The following is a 19,529-nucleotide window of genomic DNA, read 5'->3' on the forward strand; positions in this document are numbered from 1 at the left end:
CTTGACTTTATACATTTGTTAGACTAAAAGCTCCATGAGGGCAGGAACTGAGTGTTTTCTAAATTTTGAATCACTCCCAGCCTCTGCACATAGTAAGAGCTTAATAAGTGGTTATTGAATTAAATTGAATTGTTTTTGTGTTAAAGGACCTTAAGTCTAGTTGGGGATAGGATTAATACTTTAAAATTATAAATTATGTTGGACAGTATAGAATTAAATATTACATGGTAGGATCGTAAGATTTAGAGCAAAGAAGAAATTTTAGTGAGAATCTGGCTCCATCTCTTCATCTTACAAATGAGGAAACAGAGGCCCTAAAAGGTTCTGTGACTTTTCCAAGACTAAACAGAAAGTAAGTAATAGAATTAAGATTTGTACAGATAGTCCTTGACTCTAAATCCAGTGTTCCTTTGAAGCAGTAAGCCCATGAGGAGACAGCTGTTTGGTTTTTGTTGTTGTTTGGTCTTTTTTCAGTTGTGCCTGATTCTTCATGACCCCATCTTGGAGTTCTCTTGGCAAAGATACCAGAAAGGTTCACCATTTCCTTCTCCAGCTCATTTTACAGATGAGTAAACTAAGGCAAACAAGGTTAAATGACTTACCCAAGGTCACACAATTAGTATCTTAGGCCAGATTTGAACTCAGGAAGATGTCTTCCTAACTCCAGGCCCAGCACTCTGTCCACTGCATCACCTAGCTGACCGTTTGGCTTTTTAAAGCCCCTTAAAACCTGCCCCTTCCTTTCTTTCCAATGTACCCTTCGATCCAAAGACTCCCTGGCCTCCTTATTGTTCCTTGAACAAGACACTCCATTTTCTGACTCTGGCCATTCTCACTGGTGGTCGTCCATGCTGTAAGCTCCCCCTCCTCATCTCTGCCCTCTGGCTTCCCTGGCTTCCTTCAAGTCTCTGCTGAAACCCCACCTTCCACAAGGAGCCTTTCTTGACCCTCTTTCATACTAATGCCCTTCTGTTGATTGTCTCCAGTTTCTACTGTATCTTGTTTGTACATAGTTGTTTTCATGTTATCTCCCCCGTTAGAATTGAAAGCAGGGACTGCTTTTGCCTTCCTTTGTATAAAACCCTAGCACTTAGCACAATGCCTGGCACTTGGTAAGCACTAAATAAATGCTTGTTGACTGACTAGCATTTAATAGGCTTTGGATTTGGGCAGTCACAATAGGGTAGGTGACAATCTAGGAACGGAAGCAACATGATCAAAGGTAGGAGTGAGTCTTGAGTAGAGGGTGGATGGTGAGAAGCAGTGGAAAATAGTGATAATGGCCAAGTAGATGAAGCCATATTTTGGTGGAACTGGAAAACCAGGAAGCAGTTTGGTCTTGATTTGGTGGAGCCATTGAAGGGATGGGGGGGTTGGGGGAAGTTGAGCATATTTTATTAATTTTTTTGCACCTGTTATCTCCCACCCATCTACCTCCAGACAGAACCTGGTCTTATAACAAAGAAAAATAATTCAACGAAAACATCTATATAAACAAGACTTCTGTGTATACAACAGCCCATACCAGCAGCCCCCTACTTCTCTACCATGAAGGAAGAGAGACACTTTATTTGCTCTTCTCCTGGAGCTGCACTGGTTTTTCCATGACTCAAAGTTCAACTTCCTTTTATTGATCTTTTCATTTACATTCTTGTGTAGATTATTCTCTTGGTTCTATTAATGTTTTCATTGGAGCTTTTTGGACAAGAAACGCACATGATGAGAACAGTGTTTTAGGAAAGTAATTTGGGACTGTAATGCAGGAAAGATTAGAGTGTGGGAACTTGGGTGTCAGTCAGACTAGCTATGGAGGCAGCTATAGTAAATAACAGAAAAAAAAAGTGATGAGAGCCTGGAATATAACAAGTGGCAATGGGAATGAAAAAGATGGATAGAAAACACATTTACCCCCAGGCCAAAGGCAGTGTTTGCATCTTTAAATAGAAAAAAGGTCTAAGAAGCTACTAGACATTGGTAGCCCTAGAGCACTGGACCTGGAGTCAGGCAGACCTGAGTTCAAATCCAGCCTCACACTCTTACTAGCTGTGTGACCCTTGGCAAGTGACTTAATCTCTGCCTGCTTCAGTTTCCTCATCTATAAAATGGGCGTCATAGGGGCAGCTAGGTGGCACAGTGAATAGAGCACCGGCCCTGGAGTCAGGAGCACCTGAGTTCAAATCCAACGTCAGACACTTGACACGCTTACTAGCCGTGTGACTTTGGGCAAGTCATTTAACCCCAACTGCCTTCCAAAAAGCAAAATAAAATAAAATAAAATGAGGGTCATAATAACACCTACCTCCCAGGTTGTAAAAATAAGAAAATATTTATAAGGTACTTTACAAACCATAAAATGCTATGTAAATGACAGTTTCTTTCAACTAAGTGATTTGTATTTCTCTGAAAGGAAAAAATTAAGTCAGCCCTTTCAACTCAGACTTTCTATGTTCTTCTGATGGTGCTTTTTACGTGCATGCTGCTTTTTTAGCAAAAGTTGATTAAAACAGGCACCTGCAAGGGATAGAAGGGACAACAGTGGCACCTGGTGGCCACAAAAGCTTTTTTTGTCTCTGCTCAGGTGTGTCTAGGTTACTCCATGTCTGAGAAAAACTGCTTCTCAGAACAACTCCGGTGCAAAGACTGAAAACAAATGCGGAGGTGACAGTACCTTCCCTCTGTGGATTATCTCCAATTTATCCCATGCATCATTTGTTCGTGTAGAGTTGTGTTTGTATGTTGTGTCCTCTATTAAACTGTGAGCTCCTTGAGAACAAGGAATGTCTTTGTCTTTTCTCCCCCTCCCTCTTCTCCCTCCTTTCCCGCCATGGCGGCATGCAATCCAACATTGGTTCTACAAATACCTCCACATTAAACATGAGTCAAGTTGTAAAGAAGAATTATAACCAATGAAATGAACAATGAGAAAGAAGAAACAAAACAAAACAAAGAAGAGAGAGAGAGCAAGTAGTTTGCTTCGATCTACATTCAGACTCAGTAACAGCCTTTTCTTTAATGAGTCTTTTGGAGTTGTCTTGTAGCCTCGCATTGAAGAAGATATTATAGCACAATAGAATTATATATTACATATATAATATTTATTATGGCACAATAGTATTCAATCACAATATTGCTTTGTTTTTTTAAAAGGCAGGAGAAATTGGAACACTAACTCCAGTTAGTACTGGTGGAGTTGTGAACTGATCCAACCATTCTGGAGAGCAATTTGGAACTATGCCTGAAGGGCTATAAAAATGTGCATACCCTTTGACCCAGCAATACCACTTCTAGGGCTGTATCCCAAAGAGATCAGAGAAGTGGGTGGAGGACCCATGTATACAAAAATATTTATAGCAGCTCTTTATGTGGTGGCAAAGAATTGGAAATCAAGGGGATACCCATCAATTGGGGAATGGCTAAACAAGTTATGGCATATGAATGTAATGGAAAACTATTGTGCTATAAGAAATGAGGAGCAGACAGACTTCATAATAACCTGGAGAGACTTATACGAACTGATGCTGAGTGAGGGCAGCAGAACCAGGAGAACATTGTACACAATGACAGACACATCGTATGTGTGATGACTAACTTTGATAGACTGGGCTCCTCTAGTTTTTTCTCATCAGTTTCTCTGTCTTCTCTAGTTTTGTTCTCAAATGGCTTCAGACCTAATTTTTAATGCTTTAGATCAGGGCATCTTCATTGTATAAGTGGTTCATTATGTAGAAACATAGGTAAGTATAAACTAAGGGCTTTTTTGTCTATATAAGCTTTGTGCTCACATGTAGTTCTGCAGGTTAAACCTTTTTAAAGTGAGGTTTTATTTTACAAGGTTCAAGAATATAGCAACGAAGCTTTATTCACAATACATTCTATTTAATATACAAACATTTCTGTCTTGATTTGCAGTCCTATTCTATATAGGGTATTCCTATATAGTGTATGCTTCTGACAGTTACAGATGTAATGAGGGAATTGATGCAATCCCCCACATGGAAGATGTGGAATGGAAATATCTTGGTCCCTGATTTTGAGTACGTGTAGACATTCTGTAACTGGTTTTAATCTACTTACCATGTAAAGAGGGGTTTTTTTTTGATAGGCAATGGAGCCAGAAGTGAGTTGTATTCAAAAGACACTAATCAGCAAGGCAGCCTGGCCCTTACCTGGTCTCTTATCTGCCTAGCCACTGTTTAGATGAGGGAAATAATGGTATAAAGGTAGAAGCCTTGAGCCATCTCCATCTGAGACCTACATGTGGTCCATGAATACAACACACATCTGTTCTTTGAATTTCATCTTTGCTGTATTAGGTGGAGACTGGAGATAGCTGACATTGTGAGCTTTGAAGGGTCAGAAAAGCAAGGCACCAGACACCAGAAGCTGGAGACCATGCCAAGATTTTCCAGAAGCCAGACAGTAAAAGGTATAGACCTAAACAATTTCTTGACCCAGCCTTTCAGCAGAAAAAATGTAAAATCATCCAACCTTAAGCCATGCCACATTTGGGAGCTAACCTGCTGGAGTAAATGCTACATATTAACAGCATAGAGTTTTAGCCCATTCTTCCCAGAGACTAAAGTGGTATGGGGTAGTGGGTGTTAAGGGAAAATGTAACTTCTGTTATTGCTATATCATTTGCAGCAAATATCTCTTTGTAAAAGCTAATAGATGTTCATTGTTTACATGGAACTGGGGCTTTACTTACTGCTAGTTAACAGTAAGAACAAACCAGAATGAAGGCTCCAGCTGATAGCATTAGATAAAGATATTCTCAATCTCTCAGGTACCCCTATAACCCTGAAGGGAAGATACAGCTAGCCTTCCTCAGTACACATAGCCACAATCAAAACTCACAAATGACCTGTCCCCTCATTTGGGATATAATTGTGGGCCCTTATACACAGACACAAACTACTTTCCAGGGCAACAAAAGAACTATTAGATGCGGTTGTTGAGAATACTGTCCATGATTTCTGTGTGTGTGTGTGTGTGTGTGTGTTTAACATCATTTCCCAGCTAAAAATCTCCACCAATCCCCTCTTGCTCCTGGGACAAAATATAAATTCCTCTTTCTGACATTTAAAACTCTTCATAAACCAACCCCAACATACATTTCTAGGATTTTGGCACATTCCCCTCCAAATCATGCTCTGAATTACACCTAACCTGGTCTTCTTGCTGCTCCCCATACAAGGATGCATTCCCTTTCATTTCACTTCATGGAACCCCTGGTTTCCTTCAAGGCTCAGCTCATAAGTTACCTCGTATAGGAACCTGCCGTGGGCTGCTCAGTGTCCAGCACTTAGCATGATTTGGAGATGAGAATAAGAAATGACCAGGCCGTGCGGGTAGTTCAAGGAAGAACAATGAACTCTATTTATTGATTCTCAGGACAAGGTTTTTATGGAGCAAAAGAGACAAAGGAAGGGGACTCAAGTATTCTTATCATCATCTTAGTCTGTTATATCCTGGAAGTAGCACAGAATAGATAATTTGATAAGGATTTGTTTTCTAGGAGACTAAAGTCTTAGGGTAAGACCTTTGATCTTGTACCTGCTAATGCAGCCGCAGTCATAAACGGATACAATTGAGAGAAACTTCAAAGCCAAAGCTGCAATCCTCCAAAGACATCACGTTTAGAGCTGACCACCCAAAGATACTTGAGCGCTGATTCAAATATTTTAGCTCTTAATAACAAATGGTCTCAGAACTCAAACAACATCCTTATAAGTGTAACCCATAACAGAACTCAGGAGCTAACTTGATGAAAAGTCGAGTCTCAAAGAGGTCTTTGATATTCAGGTCCACTGATATCAAGGTAATTATCTTAAGTCCTGGCTCAGGCCTCTTTGGCTCCCAACAGGAACCCTGGCCTGATTCCCCTCATTCCTAATATGCTTCCCTCCAGAGATTACTTATAATTGACTTTGTATAGATTTTGTATTTCCTATTCTGTCAGTGCTGTTTTCTCTCTGTAGAATATAAGTTCATTGAAGTCAGAGATTGGTTTTTTATTTTTGTATTCTCAGAACCTAGGACCATGCCTAACATATAAAAACTATTTAATAAATGTTTCCTGAATGAATGACTAAACTCATTTCCTCTTTTTGACAAAGGTACTAGATTCATAAACTAGTGAAAGAGCATTGCATTTGGAATCAAAGGATCTGCATTCAAATTCTGACAATGTCACTTACTTACCTGCATGACCTTGAATAAGCTGTTTAACCCTCCTGAGACTCAGTTTTCTATATAAAATTAGGGGATTGTACTAGATGGCTTCTAAGGTTCATTCCAGCTAGGAAATAGCTGATGGGCCTAGATTAAGCAAGACAAATTCATAATGGACTTCTGACATTTGTTAGCTGTTTGACTCTAAGCAAGTCACTTAACCAATTTGCCTCAGTGTCCTCAACTATAAAATGGGGATAATAGCACCTCTCTCCCAGGACGGTTGTGAGGATCGAATGAGGTCATATTTGTAAAATGCTTAGCACAGTGCCTGAGAAGTGCTAGCACATCCTACATCCCACCCACGATGAGAACTCACTTGTAATCTTGCTGAGTTCCAGCCTCAGTCTACCCCTTCTACTCTTGTGGTACTGGGGAGTCTCCAAAGTCAGATACCTCAAGATCCAGCTACCAGAGTGAACAGTGACAGTTCCTTGAACCTTTAGTCTCCATCCTCTTATTATAATCCTTAACGCAGTCTGCATGGACTGACAGTGTACAGGGACTGAGTCACAGCTTGTTGCTTGCAGCATCCTACTAGAATTTTAATAGGACCAGAATTAGTTCCAATCAGTGCTGACACTCCTGTGAATATTGGAAATACCGGGGATAGAATAGTTACAAGCAAAACCAACATCCTGATCCTCAAGGGAGGGTTAGAAGGGATGGAGGGAAAGAAAAGAACTGCTATCTAGGGAGGTGTTCTAGATTCTCTCACACACCCAGAGAACGGCAGAACAAACTGAGATATATGAAAATTGACAAACATGACTTCAGAGAACTGGATATGAACTGACTCAGAGCAAAGGGAACAGAACTAGAAAAACAATTTATACAAGGATAATAGGACTTAGGAAAGACAAAAATCCTAATCAAAGCAGTGACCACGCACATCTCCAAAGGTCCAAGAACAAAACAGATTATGCCCCTCCCGACAGAGAAGTGATGGACAGAAGGGGCAAAGACATGTCTTTTGGACATGGCTGCTGTGCTGATTCATTTTGCTTAACTAGGCTCATTTATTTCAGTAGTCCAAGCGGGAAGTTATTAATGATCTCAACTAGGGCTGGCTGTGGCAAGTGGATAGAGAAAAGGGGACACAAAGGAGAGACACCGTAGGGGTGTGTAATGAGAGTGTAAATTTTAAAGATCTTCCCTGCCCCTAGGCTAATGTGCACCTGGAGCCTGGGGTGGGAGGCTTGTTTTTCAGTAGATACTTTTTGATTGGCCAGTGGGTCCAAAAGGTTGTTACATTCTCTGAGCCAGGAGAAGGCTATATAAGCCCTGATGTGTAGCTTTGTTTTGGGACTCACTTTGAGAAGTGTTCTGTGATTTGATCTGAATTCTGGGAAGCTGTTGTTGAGAGTCCCCCGGCTTTGAAAAACCCAGAATGTGGAAACCCAGATGTTGACTGGGTATGGATGTAATGGTTGGACAGTTTGGAAAGCTGTCTACTTGATCTGTTAATGTCTTGATAATTCTGTCTGTATATTTTGAAGTTTGGGGTGCTGACCTTTTTCCCCTGAACAAGGTAAACGATATATGTCTGACTGATTAAAGTAAGCTTGTTAACCCATTTTGAGTTGCTTTTCTTTAACAAAGCAGATCCAAGAACCTGTATTGCTAGCAGCCACCCTGGGAACGCTGGGGTGCTTGCTGCTACAGGGTGGTACTAACAACTAATATCCACAAGCACATTCCACTGCACCAGACCACCTCTAAAGAGGCAAAGACTGGCTCTCACACCTCACCACTGAGAGGTCTAAGATCAGAAAACAACTCTGACTGTATAGCAATTTTTATCAATATCCAGTAATTTCTTATCAAAAAGAGAGACCAGACCAAAAAAATTGTGACGCATGTTTAGTGGGAATTGTTTTGTGGGTATGGGTTGAACTAGATGGCCATTGAGAGTCCAACTCTAAAATTCTATGATTGGCTATGAGGAATTGAGGGTAACTCTGAAGTTGCCTAACTGAGCATACAAAAGAAAGGAGAAGCTTTAGACTTGTCCTTCATGAAGGCAACATTATGGGTCACTGATCTAAACTCCCTACCTGCAAATCTTCATCAAGTAGAAACTGGAAGAAACATCAGAGATACCGTAGAGGGAATTCCGGTTCAAGTATGGATTGAATTAGAGGACCTCTTAAATCCCTTCCACTCTGAAACTGTGTGATTCGTCTACCTAGGATGACTTAAAAGGAGTCTTATATAAAGGCAGGAGGAGGGACTAAATGCACTTTTAAGAACCTCCTAGGATCAACCTCCAACTGCAAAAATGATTATGAAAGAATGGAAAGGAAAAATGAAAGACCTCTCATTTCCAAGTCAATCTTGCCCAGAGAGAGCTGTAGGTCACAGAAAATAAGACCAGAAGGATGAAGTACAGATACAATCCAATCTGCAAAAGTCCCTCCTAACCCCAAGATGACTAAAGTTTCTTCCAGCTCCATTTCTCCCCATGAGGTGTCTTACACAACTTTCCCAGGTGGAACAAGGACACTATCAGTATTTTTCTATACAACGTCCTCTGTAGTATAAAAAAGCCCCCCAACCCCCAACAAGGGCCTCTATGATACAGTTCATTGTTGGTACTCATAGAAACTGAAACAGACTTCAGAGTAAAAGAAGTTGAGATTCAGGCCTAAGCATGCAGAATTGGGACTGTCAGTTCAGGAGTAGAGGAAATGGATTGTGAGGCTGTTGATTTCTACCTGTCCTGTGTTTCTTTCAATAAAATCTCTATTTAGCCCAGGAAATCTCTTATGTAAGTCCCTCATATCACCCAAGCTGAAAACCATAAGACCAAGTACTTTCCAACAACATTTTAATAAGACAAAATTAGTCATACAATGTTACAAGTAGACTAAACCTTGAAAAAAATGAAATAATGTTTTCAAATGCTTAAGGGTAATATTGTACAAATCAATCTTTCCTTAATGGGACAGTCTCCTCTTTAATGCCATCTTTAGTAACAATGCAAATCTTAAGTGCGTCTCCGGTGTATACATCTCTCTCAGCTGCAGAAATAAAGACATCCTTCACTAGCTGCATGGCCCTTTCCAAGGACAGAGGAACATGCTCCACATTCTGCATATTCTTAAAACCAACCTAATGGGGAAAAAGAAAACAACTAGGTGATTAATGCACATTGTATATTAGGAAAAAAGGGTTTTTTAAAAATATTTTGTCTAAGACCCTAAGGTTTTTAAAATATAATTTCTATCACATATGAAGAAAGGTAAATACATTTTAGTAAACTTTCAACCATTTTCCCCTACTGCCAAAAGAAAATCCTTTCAAACAGCCATAGTATTTCTCAAAAATGCTAAAAGATACATTGTGTGCTCACAGAATAAAAAAGTAAATGAAACTAAACCAAATTCACAAAGTAGCAAGAGATTTTGATTTCTCAAGTATTCAAAATGAACTGAGAAAACAATGTTACAAATATGGCATGAAATAAAAGGAAAGTATTTCTTTTTGGACAGGATAAAAAAGTTGCATACAGGTCCTTTACCTGATTGTCAAGCAGAGGCTGAAGCATAGCACTTGCTGATCCTCCAGCCTTGAAGGAGTCTCTCTGGTAAGATCCTACAGGATCAAAACTGTACACAGCTCCTTTCCCTTAAAAAAAAAAAGTTTTCACTTATTCCACACTAGAAGAACATTAAAAACTGGAAAACAATTTGCTCTTAGGTTTAAATGTTGACTATGATCTGATTCAAATACTTAGGAGAACTTGTTAGTAAAGGTTATGGTGTTTTATAATTACAGTTGGAGTACTAGAACTTTTTACAAAAATTCTAGTCATTATTGCATAATACCATCTTCTGAAAAAAACCCAAAGGTTCGTTATAATGGAAATGACAACAAGAAAGACCAGAGTTTCTGGGCTATTTTTCTTCAGGGTCCTCCATTACCTATTCCTTCCAAGTCAAAGCCAATTTAGGTAATGAGAAAACTGGTCCATCCACTTAGATTCTGTGTTCAGGATTTCCAATTTTATTGGGCTTTTTTCATGTGTGTAACTAGTTAACACCTTCACAAGCACCATATAGGTGCTTTTTCTTAGAAAACTGCATATGAACAAGGAATTGAAATAAGACTTTAAATAAGTTAATTTTTACATTGCAAAAAACATGTAGTATTTCCCACATTCCAAATTCTGTCGGCCACAGAAATTAGAACTACTCATCCTTTTATTAATTCTTGAAATTGGTTTGGATAGTGCCAATGAATCTATCTATCTGTCAGTCTATTCTTCTCAAACCTCAAAAAGGCCTAATTTGGTTACCAACCAGAACTTGCCTCACTTGGAAAATACAATACCTGGTTTTGTCAGACTTCTACTGAGTATACTAGAGGAAATATACTATACTAAGTATACTAGAGGAAGTTTAACATTTTTATACCTCAAATGCCAAATCCTTATTCCAATGTCTCTATTCCAGACTCCACAGCACAATTATAAAGAATGATTATAAATATTTTGGGAAGAAATTATGTATTACTAAAGGCATCGCTATAAAGTAATTACTCATTGGCTATTATAAACATACCAAAACATATTCATCTAAATAGTTTCCTTCAAATTACTTGTTTTATTCCCAATATGCTACTGTTACCATTGATTATAAAGGGGCGATCAAAAGGAGAGAAACAGAGTAAAACCAAACTTATGTCTGAACCACGTAAACAGAGAAAGCAAAGGAGAAGAATGGGATCACCTTAATCAGAGGCTACTAAGCTTGATCCCATTCCCTTTCACCATGTTCTTTTTCTTGGTAAAAAGAGAAGGGGTCAAAGAAAGGAAACGTGATAATAATAGAGTACAGTAGAGGGGAAAACACACCTAACAATCTAAACTATAAATATGAAATGGATAAACTCACCTAAAAAACAAAGGAGAACAGTGAAATGGATTTGAAAGCAGAATCCAAAAATGACACTATGACATTTACAAGAAGCAACTTTAAAACAATTCATGATATGAAGATGAGAAGCTACAAAAGAATCTGTTATGCTTCAAGTGAAACCAAAAATCAGAAGGCATAATCATGATCTCAGGCAAAGCAACAGTAAAAACAGACTCAGTCAAAAAATTGCCATTACTCAAGACATTTTCTAGAATGCATCTTTTAGAAATGCCTTCATTCACCTGGCCGTGTAACCTTGAGCAAGTTACTTAACCCCAATTGCTCAGGGGCGGCCAGGTGGCTCAGCGAGTGAGAGCACCGGCTCCAGTGTTGGGACGACCTGGAGATCGAATCCCGGGCTCAGACACTCAGCACCACATTCAGAAACACATGGCCGTGTAACCTGGAGCAAGTTACTTAACCCTGATTGCTTAAAAATAAAAAAATGCCTTCATTCAGAGCCTGCAGTAGTACCCTCTTCTTGAATATTCTCAATGGTGACACATTTGCATTTTTTTGAGGGTAGACTTATCAGCAATAGCCAAAAGTTATAAAAATACAGAATCTGAGAAACAGAAAGAACCTTAGTAATCATCTAAGTCTGTTTTCTGATGAGGAATCCAAAGCCCACAGAAGCTAAGTACCTTCCATTGAGCAGTTGAGCTGAAACTAGACCACCTGGTCTAGAGTTCATGATAGTTCACACTGTGCTGAATCTGTAATTCATCCAACTTCGGGTATTGTTTTAAAGCATAACTAAGAAAATTTTAAGAATGATTTTCAAATCCAGGAAACTGGCTTCAATAGAAATTTCAAATACATTAATTTAGCCATTCAAAGGTTCACAAGGGCATTTTCCTCCCAATATCTTGTAAGTAGTGCAAATGTTATGCCCACTTTACAGATGAGAAAATCAAAGTTCAGTCAGGTGAAGTGACCTGCTCAAGACCACATACTTGGTAAACATCCAGCCTGATATTCAAAAGTCTCCCAACTACAAGCTGGACTCCAAGATCCTTTATACCAACAATGACTTGAAAAATTCCAAAAGTGTTTTGAGGACAATGGCAGTAATACTGGAATAAGAGCACAGCATGCAAAGAGTATTTGGAAAGACAACATTCAGTTAGATAGGAAAATTCTGAGATGATTACTTATTTCATTACTTTATTTTATGTAATTTCAGTAATATTTCATTACTTTACAGTCTAAATAGAGTAACTATTGCTACCATTCTCTAACTATATAATTCTAGCCAACTTATTTAACTTCTCAGAACCTGCTTTCTGAGATCTGAAATCAAAATGCTAATTTACTGTATAATAAGAGATTAAGAATAACAATACTGCTACTCATTTTTAGTAACATATAGCCATTCACTCTCCCTTTTTCTCTAGAAAGAAATTCTAACCTTCTTCATCAAGTCCACCAATGATGTTATAAACATAGTAAGGAAAGAATCGTCTTGAGTAGAGGATTGTAGACAACATTGCTGCAATTGCTCCTGTGGTCATGGCCTTATTATTGGAATGCTTATACATCTGCAATTATTTATGAAAACAGAAATAAACGTTATTATACAGGATAACTCTGACAGGCAAATACAAGGCAATTTTACCATTATTAGATAAAATAACGTAATTAAGGGAATTATCATATGCTATTAAAGCTACCAGACCTCTTTTATAAAGACATTTTAAAAATGCTGAATTTCCACTATCTTATAGTAGAACAGTTCAATTTTACATGCCTATATTTTCTAAGGCAGTTATATTTTAGATTTTCTAGGCCACAAATTTCCATTTTAACACATCAGCATGTAGAGAAGAACTCATATAGCATTAGATGATCTATAATATCACAAATCTAGGGTCATGTGGCTCTGTATATAAGACCATTTCGAGTTCACAGTAACATACATCAACCATTTGGAGTAACAGGAGAAATGGAAGCTTACAAGACATTCCTTTATTCTAGATAAATCTAGAACAGCCCATGATAGCAGCCTTGGCACTTAGACTGCTCCCTTGGAAAACAGAACTATACAAAATACTCTCATTATATTGATTCCCAGTTCTGGTTTTGTAACACCCCAGGGTTATTGTTTATTGTCTGAAGGGGTGTCAAAACTCTCCAGAATATTCCAAAACTGATTTTAGTTCAACTTAACCTATTTTTAAAATATGTCTAATAGCTATTTTTAAAGAGATATAAATTGATGAAAAATCAAACAATAGTAGTGTCACAGCTACCAAAAATTTGGGAATCACTATTAAAATACACATATTGATCAAAATATTTTTCAAGATATACAGGTTTTGAAATGAAAAATCCTTTTCACAACTTTTAATTTCAAAAACATGTCTTATTAATTTATAAATTCAGTAAGTACTCTTACAACTATGATGGACAGACTTCTGGCAACAGAGGCAGTATTATCTAAACCCAACTTCCCTCCAGTATTACAAAGTGGCAAAAAAAAATGCACCAAAACTGAGCACAAAACAACAAAGAGGGAGTAGAAAACAGTGGCTCAAAAGATAAACCTTACAAAGAAAAAAAGAGATTGTGTTTAAAAAATAAAACAACCAAGAAGAAGACTCTAAAAATGAATAAATACAGTGGAGAAAAAGAAAACAATTAAAAAATCCCAGCTAGGAAGAAAAACTTTGCACCAATAACTATAAAAATGAAAAAAAAATCAACATTTGTCAAGTACTTTACTATGTACAAAGCACTGTAAGCTCTGTGTTAAATTATGAGAAAGGTCCTCCCCCCCAAAAAAAAGATCATGAAATAGGAGCAAAATGCCCCACTATATTTCAGAGGAGCAGTAAAAAAAAATTTTTAAGGATAGAAATTAAAATTACCAGACAAATCAAAAAGAAAAACAAAACATCAAATAACCTGAAACTACAAAGAATCATTTAAAAATATTAGTCTCTGAAAAAGAGAATGACAGATCTGGACCTCAAAAATGCAGAGAGAAGAAAAAAAACTAATAGCTATGATGATACAAGTATAATAGCAAATGTCAAGTGTCATATAAAGCCACACAAAACAAAATGAAGCTGACCTCCAACACCTCAAAGCACTCACACTAAAGGGTCAGGATCCCTTAGTTTTGCTGAACTGCTCTTTTGTCCTCTTTATTATTCTTCATTTCATAACAAAGTTCCATCCATCTCTGGGCAGGGAAGGAAATTGTTATATAATGGGAAATAAAGTAGGCAAAAGATAGCTATAAAACGTTTTTTTTTTACTGTACAACTCCAAAAGACTCATGTTGGAAAAAGCTATCCACATCCAGACAAAGAATTACAGTATGAATGCAGATTGAAACAAACTATTTGCTCTCTCTTTTCTTTTTTGTTTTGTTTCTTCTTTCTTGTGGTTCATTCCATAGGTTATAATTCTTCTTTACAACATGACTAAAGTAAAAATACGTTTAATGTGAAGGTATATATAGAACCTATAATAGATTGCATGCTGTCTTGGGAGGAAGGGGGAGGAGAGGAAGGAGGAGAAAATTTGGAACTCAAAAGCTTGTGGAACTAAATGTTATAAACTAAAAATAAATTCATTTATTTTTTTAAAAACTATAAAGTAACCATTCTGCCTCCACTCTCAAGCAAAACAAAAGGTTTTAAATAGTAATAAGCATCTACATTATCAGTAGCCTTTTAAAAAATTAGATCAGATTTGTAGCTTTTTAAAAAATAATTACCAAAAGCTGAATCTATATATCTATGTTGTCTTAAGTAGCCAAAAGAAGGCACTTTAATATTGTTTTGAGTATTTGTATTACAAAGCAAAACACAAATTTTGGTATACAGCTTGTGTATCAAATACCAAAGGATGACTTCAATTTCTTTTCTTGCAGCTGAATTTTGTTGCCCCAAATACTATTTAAAATAAGACTAATATAGGGGCGGCCAGGTAGCACAGCGAGTAAGAGCACCAGCTCCAGTGTTGAGAACACCTGGAGATCAAATCCCGGGCTGAGACACTTAGCACCTACCCAGAAACACCTGGCCATGTAACCTTGAGCAAGTTACTTAACCCCAATTGCTTAGGGGCGGCCAGGTGGCTCAGCGAGTAAGAGCACCAGCTCCAGTGTCGGGATGACCTGGATCAAATCCAGGCTCAGATACTCAGCACCACACCCAGAAATAATAACTGGCCATGTAACCTTGAGCAAGTTACTTAACCCCAAGTGCTTTAAAAAAAAAGAAATAAGACTAATATACCAGCAACCTAGGGTGGTAGGAGATAATTCTGGGTAGCAATAATCAGAATCAACCCTGGGCAAAACTATCGAGTAAAGTAAATTTAACCTCTTTTCTTCCTCCTGACAATGCCAAAATCCTGAAAACCACTCTTGTTTTCATCTGGCTTTTTATCTAATTCTTGCCAATATTCTAACTTATAACTAAACCATTAGTTGATATTAGGGTTAAGGTACAACCATCTTTCAGAATGGTTCCTGGTCGACCCCATTCCAAAAACTCAAGGCCTGGGGTGGCCAGGTGGCGCAATAAGAGCACCGGCCCCGGAATCGGGAGACCCAGGATCGGTTCCAGCCTCAGATACAAAATAACTGGCCATGTAACCTTGAGCAAGTTACTTAATCCCAATTGCTTAAAAAAAAAAAAACTCAAGGCCTGGGCAAGCATTCTTCTGCAGGGTACCCAACTAAGCTCCTATGCTCTAGCTGCTCACACAGCAAAAGATTTTTTGGTAGAGGGAGGCCTATCTTCTAAAGGAAACTACCAATTTCTCCCTCACAAAAACAAAAAACCAGTCTCTACCATGCTCTCTATATCCTCTCAGGATGCTACTTTTTGTTTGTTCTTTTGTTTTTTGGATGGGGGAAAGGCAAGGCAATTGAGGTTAAGTGATTTGCCCAAGGTCACACAGCCAGTAAGTGTTAAGTCTTTGAATCTAAACTCAGATCTTCCTGACTCCAAGGCCAGTGCTCTATTCACTGCACCACCTAGCTGCCCTTCAACATACTACTTTTTAAAGATTACTGACTCCACTTATTTGGTACAAAGATGTTTGCTAACAGTATTTCTTGTAATATTTGAACTATAGTCCAAATGTTATTGTTTTATTGACCCTACATATAACGCATTTATCATAGCATGACATTTAATGGGAAAAGGGATGTGAGGTCTCCCTTAGTTTCACTTGATCTAATGTTCAAAGAGTGACAGAGTTTATCAAACTCTTAGGCTAATAGGGCCTACTGATTCAGTGAAACTACATCAAAGACATCTACCTTTAATCTTGCTTCAATAATTTTAGTAAGTGTAAGGCAATCTCCATGAAAACCACTGCATCCAATGACTGTTTTGTCTGTTCTGTAAAACACAAATTCAAAAACAGTATTATTTGCACTGCAGGGAAGGAGGGACGGACAGAGGGAGGAAAGGAAAGGAAAAAGGAGGGAAAGAAGGGAATGAGGGAGGAAGTAAGGATTCAGAAGAAGGGAAGATATGAAAAACAAAGAGGGTGTAATGAGAGGTAGCCTACAGAGAAATGTTCTTTATTAGGGGCTCTCACTCATACCCTAGTAAGAGGTTAATCCGATTATTTTCTTCAATTCAATTCAATAAGTATTTATTAAACCAGAAACTACAGCAGACTACAGGGATACAAAACACACACAAAAAAAAAATCAAGGAGTTTACATTCTATGAGAGAAAAAAAAATACATACAAGAATAAATACAAATGATATAACAATTACATACAAATTAATTGGGGGAAGAGAAGGGTGCCCAATGGGGGAATCAATAACAACTTCTTGTAAGGGCTAGTATTTGAGGTACTTCTTGAAGGATGCTATGGATTCCAAAAGCAGACCTAAAAAGGAATATTCCAGGTATAGTGTGTGTGTTTCAGGTTTGTGTGCCAAAGCATAGAATAATGTATGGAGAATATCAAGTAGACCAGCTGGCCACATCACAGAATGACTGAAAGAAGTAACACATAATTATCCTCAAAGGATGGGTTAGAACTAAACTGTAAAGTGCTTTAAATGGCAAACAGAAGAGTTAGTGTACTATCCAGAGGCAAATGGGAAGCTACTGGGCATGACATGGCTGTCAGATGTGTGCCTCCTAAGATCTACTTACAGCTGAAGAAGTAATGGGAACTTTTTTCTAATTCTAAGTAGACGGTAATTTTAGAACATGAGGTGCTTTAGAAACACAGGTCAAGGCAGAGTGCCAAATTGGGGTCCTAGGTCAACACAAGACTAACAAGATGACTGGAAATGGAAGAGAACACCAAGAAGTAACAAAGCTGTACAAAGATATAGGAAGGGTGGCAAATGCCAAGGGCTAGCCACAACTGCAAAGAAAGGCAGAGAAAAGTCTCTTATTCTATACCTCTGTCCTCTTACACTGAATGCTCCCTTCTTTGAGGACGTATCATTTAAAATAGTTTCTATGGGAACACAGAGTTGTACATACCTCATAGGTAAGTTGTTGGGAGGGAAGTATTTTTAAAACTACATAAATATGCGTAATTATTATTAAAAGACTTTTTAAAAGATTTTTGGAACACATAAACTTGAAATTGCCTCCATTATGCATATCATTAGTACATCTTGATGAATAAATGCTGTATCTCCTCAGAAATTTACTTACAGTTTATAACATTTGGGGCTATCCCGAGTATGAATTGAAAAACCTTCACTTAGTCGCGTATCAGAGGCAACAATGGAAAAATCTTCTCCAGCAATTGCCAAAACAGTTCTAGGAAAAAAAAAAAGAGAAGGTAAAATCAATTAGATTTTTCCTTTAGTCTCCTTTCTCTGTCTCTGATATTCAATTATTAGCTCTATACAGATGATTCCCAAAACTATACTTGGGATGCCTCTTTCTGCCCAAATTGCCAAGTGTCTACTAAATTCCTTTACATGGATACCCTGACAGCAAATCAAGCTCAGAAAAAAAAATTTACTGTGGACTTAGGATATACATAAATCTGCCTCTCCTCCAAACTCCCCTATTTCTCATTCTCTAACTCAACATGTGAGGAGAAAATACATTGATGGAAACACTTAGGAAACTCCAATAAATACATCTCCCCAGAAACAAAATTATTCTTGGTGGCATTAGAAAGGGCAACCTATGTCAAAAAATCTACCAGCTGTCTATTGTCTTGTTTATAAGAAAAAAGACATCTCTTATAATGAGACACTTTATATATTTATATAAGTTTACAATATTTAAGCAAGCTTCAACTGGAGAACCTTGATCATAAATGGTCATTTAAAACTTTTGTTCAATAGTCCTAATTTATGAATTATGCAAATGAGATAGGTTTATGTTTAAATTAATAACTTTTTGCATTTAGCCATTTCAGTTGCAAATGTCACACTTTTAAAAAAAGATTTATTCTAGTGTCAAATGACCAATATATTAAATAACAGGAAAAGTCTACTATTAAGTCTTCGGCAACTTGTATGGGGAAGGGCTGGGGGAGGAATTGCCTCTGGGGCATAAAGTCCTATTTGCCTATCACTATTCAAAGGCAATGGCTAAACCAATTCTATAATTAAGACAAAATAAATCTTACAATCTTTAATTTCCAGAAGCAGCTGACAGAGCATTGGGCCTGGAGTAAGGAAAACCAGAGTTCAATACAGTTTCAGGTACTTATTATTTATTTGTGTGATGTTGGGCATGTCATTTAACATCTGTTTTCCTCAGTTTTCTCAACTCTAAAATGGGGATAATATCTCATATAGAGTTATTGTGAGGAGCAAATGAAAAATTTGTAACATACTTAGCAAAGTACCTGACATAGGAGTAAAATGCTTATTCCTTTCCCTCTCTACTTTTCTATATAAGAAGGAACCTAATTATAATTCTCTTCCATGAAATTAGTCTATCAGTGAAAGGCAACTAGAATTTATTAAGGAGTCATTATTTGCCAAGCATTCTGCTTTGTTTTATATGTACAATAACTCTAAATAAAGTATATCTAATCCTTATCCCTTTTTACAATGTACAGGATCTTTGGACAAATGCCCAAGTATCATGAACAATTAAGACACAGACCTAAAATTTAGCCACAGAATTGGGTTTTGAGTTTTTAAACAACTTAGTCTTACTAAAGTGTACCTCAGAATTGCTCACAATATAAGGCTTGTAGTTACTTTACAGAGTAAGTAAAGTGTAGTGCTATTATCAAGTCAGTTGGAGAGTTAGGGTATTTCAATACTCATGAATATAATATAAATTATTTTTGCTTTTTTTTGGAGGGCAATTGGGGTTAAGTGACTTGCCCAAGGTCACACAGCTAGTGTGTGTGTGTGTGTGTGTGTGTGTGTGTGTGTGTGTGTGTGTGTGTGTGT

At 37.6% G+C, this 19,529-nt stretch overlaps 2 protein-coding genes across 2 annotated transcripts in view; one reads left to right on the forward strand and one right to left on the reverse strand.

Moving 5' to 3' along the window:
• UFC1 (ubiquitin-fold modifier conjugating enzyme 1) overlaps positions 1–19,529 on the forward strand; it is a 428,252-nt gene that overhangs the window by 152,337 nt on the left and 256,386 nt on the right. The gene's annotated exons all lie outside the window — the stretch shown is intronic.
• PSMB1 (proteasome 20S subunit beta 1) overlaps positions 9,048–19,529 on the reverse strand; it is a 13,304-nt gene continuing 2,822 nt past the window's right edge. The window contains exons 2-6 of the mRNA XM_069070480.1: positions 17,815–17,922; positions 16,441–16,522; positions 12,568–12,697; positions 9,758–9,864; positions 9,048–9,348 (exon numbers count right to left, since the gene is read on the reverse strand). Coding sequence (XP_068926581.1) covers positions 9,163–9,348; positions 9,758–9,864; positions 12,568–12,697; positions 16,441–16,522; positions 17,815–17,922 — 613 coding nt within the window. The 3' untranslated portion in view covers positions 9,048–9,162. The remainder of the gene's footprint in view (positions 9,349–9,757; positions 9,865–12,567; positions 12,698–16,440; positions 16,523–17,814; positions 17,923–19,529) is intronic.

The sequence above is a fragment of the Petaurus breviceps genome, unplaced genomic scaffold, assembly GCF_028583685.1.
Source record: "Petaurus breviceps papuanus isolate PSGF00001 unplaced genomic scaffold, PetGlider_PUasm1.0 90808, whole genome shotgun sequence".
Taxonomy (NCBI): Eukaryota; Metazoa; Chordata; class Mammalia; order Diprotodontia; family Petauridae; genus Petaurus; species Petaurus breviceps.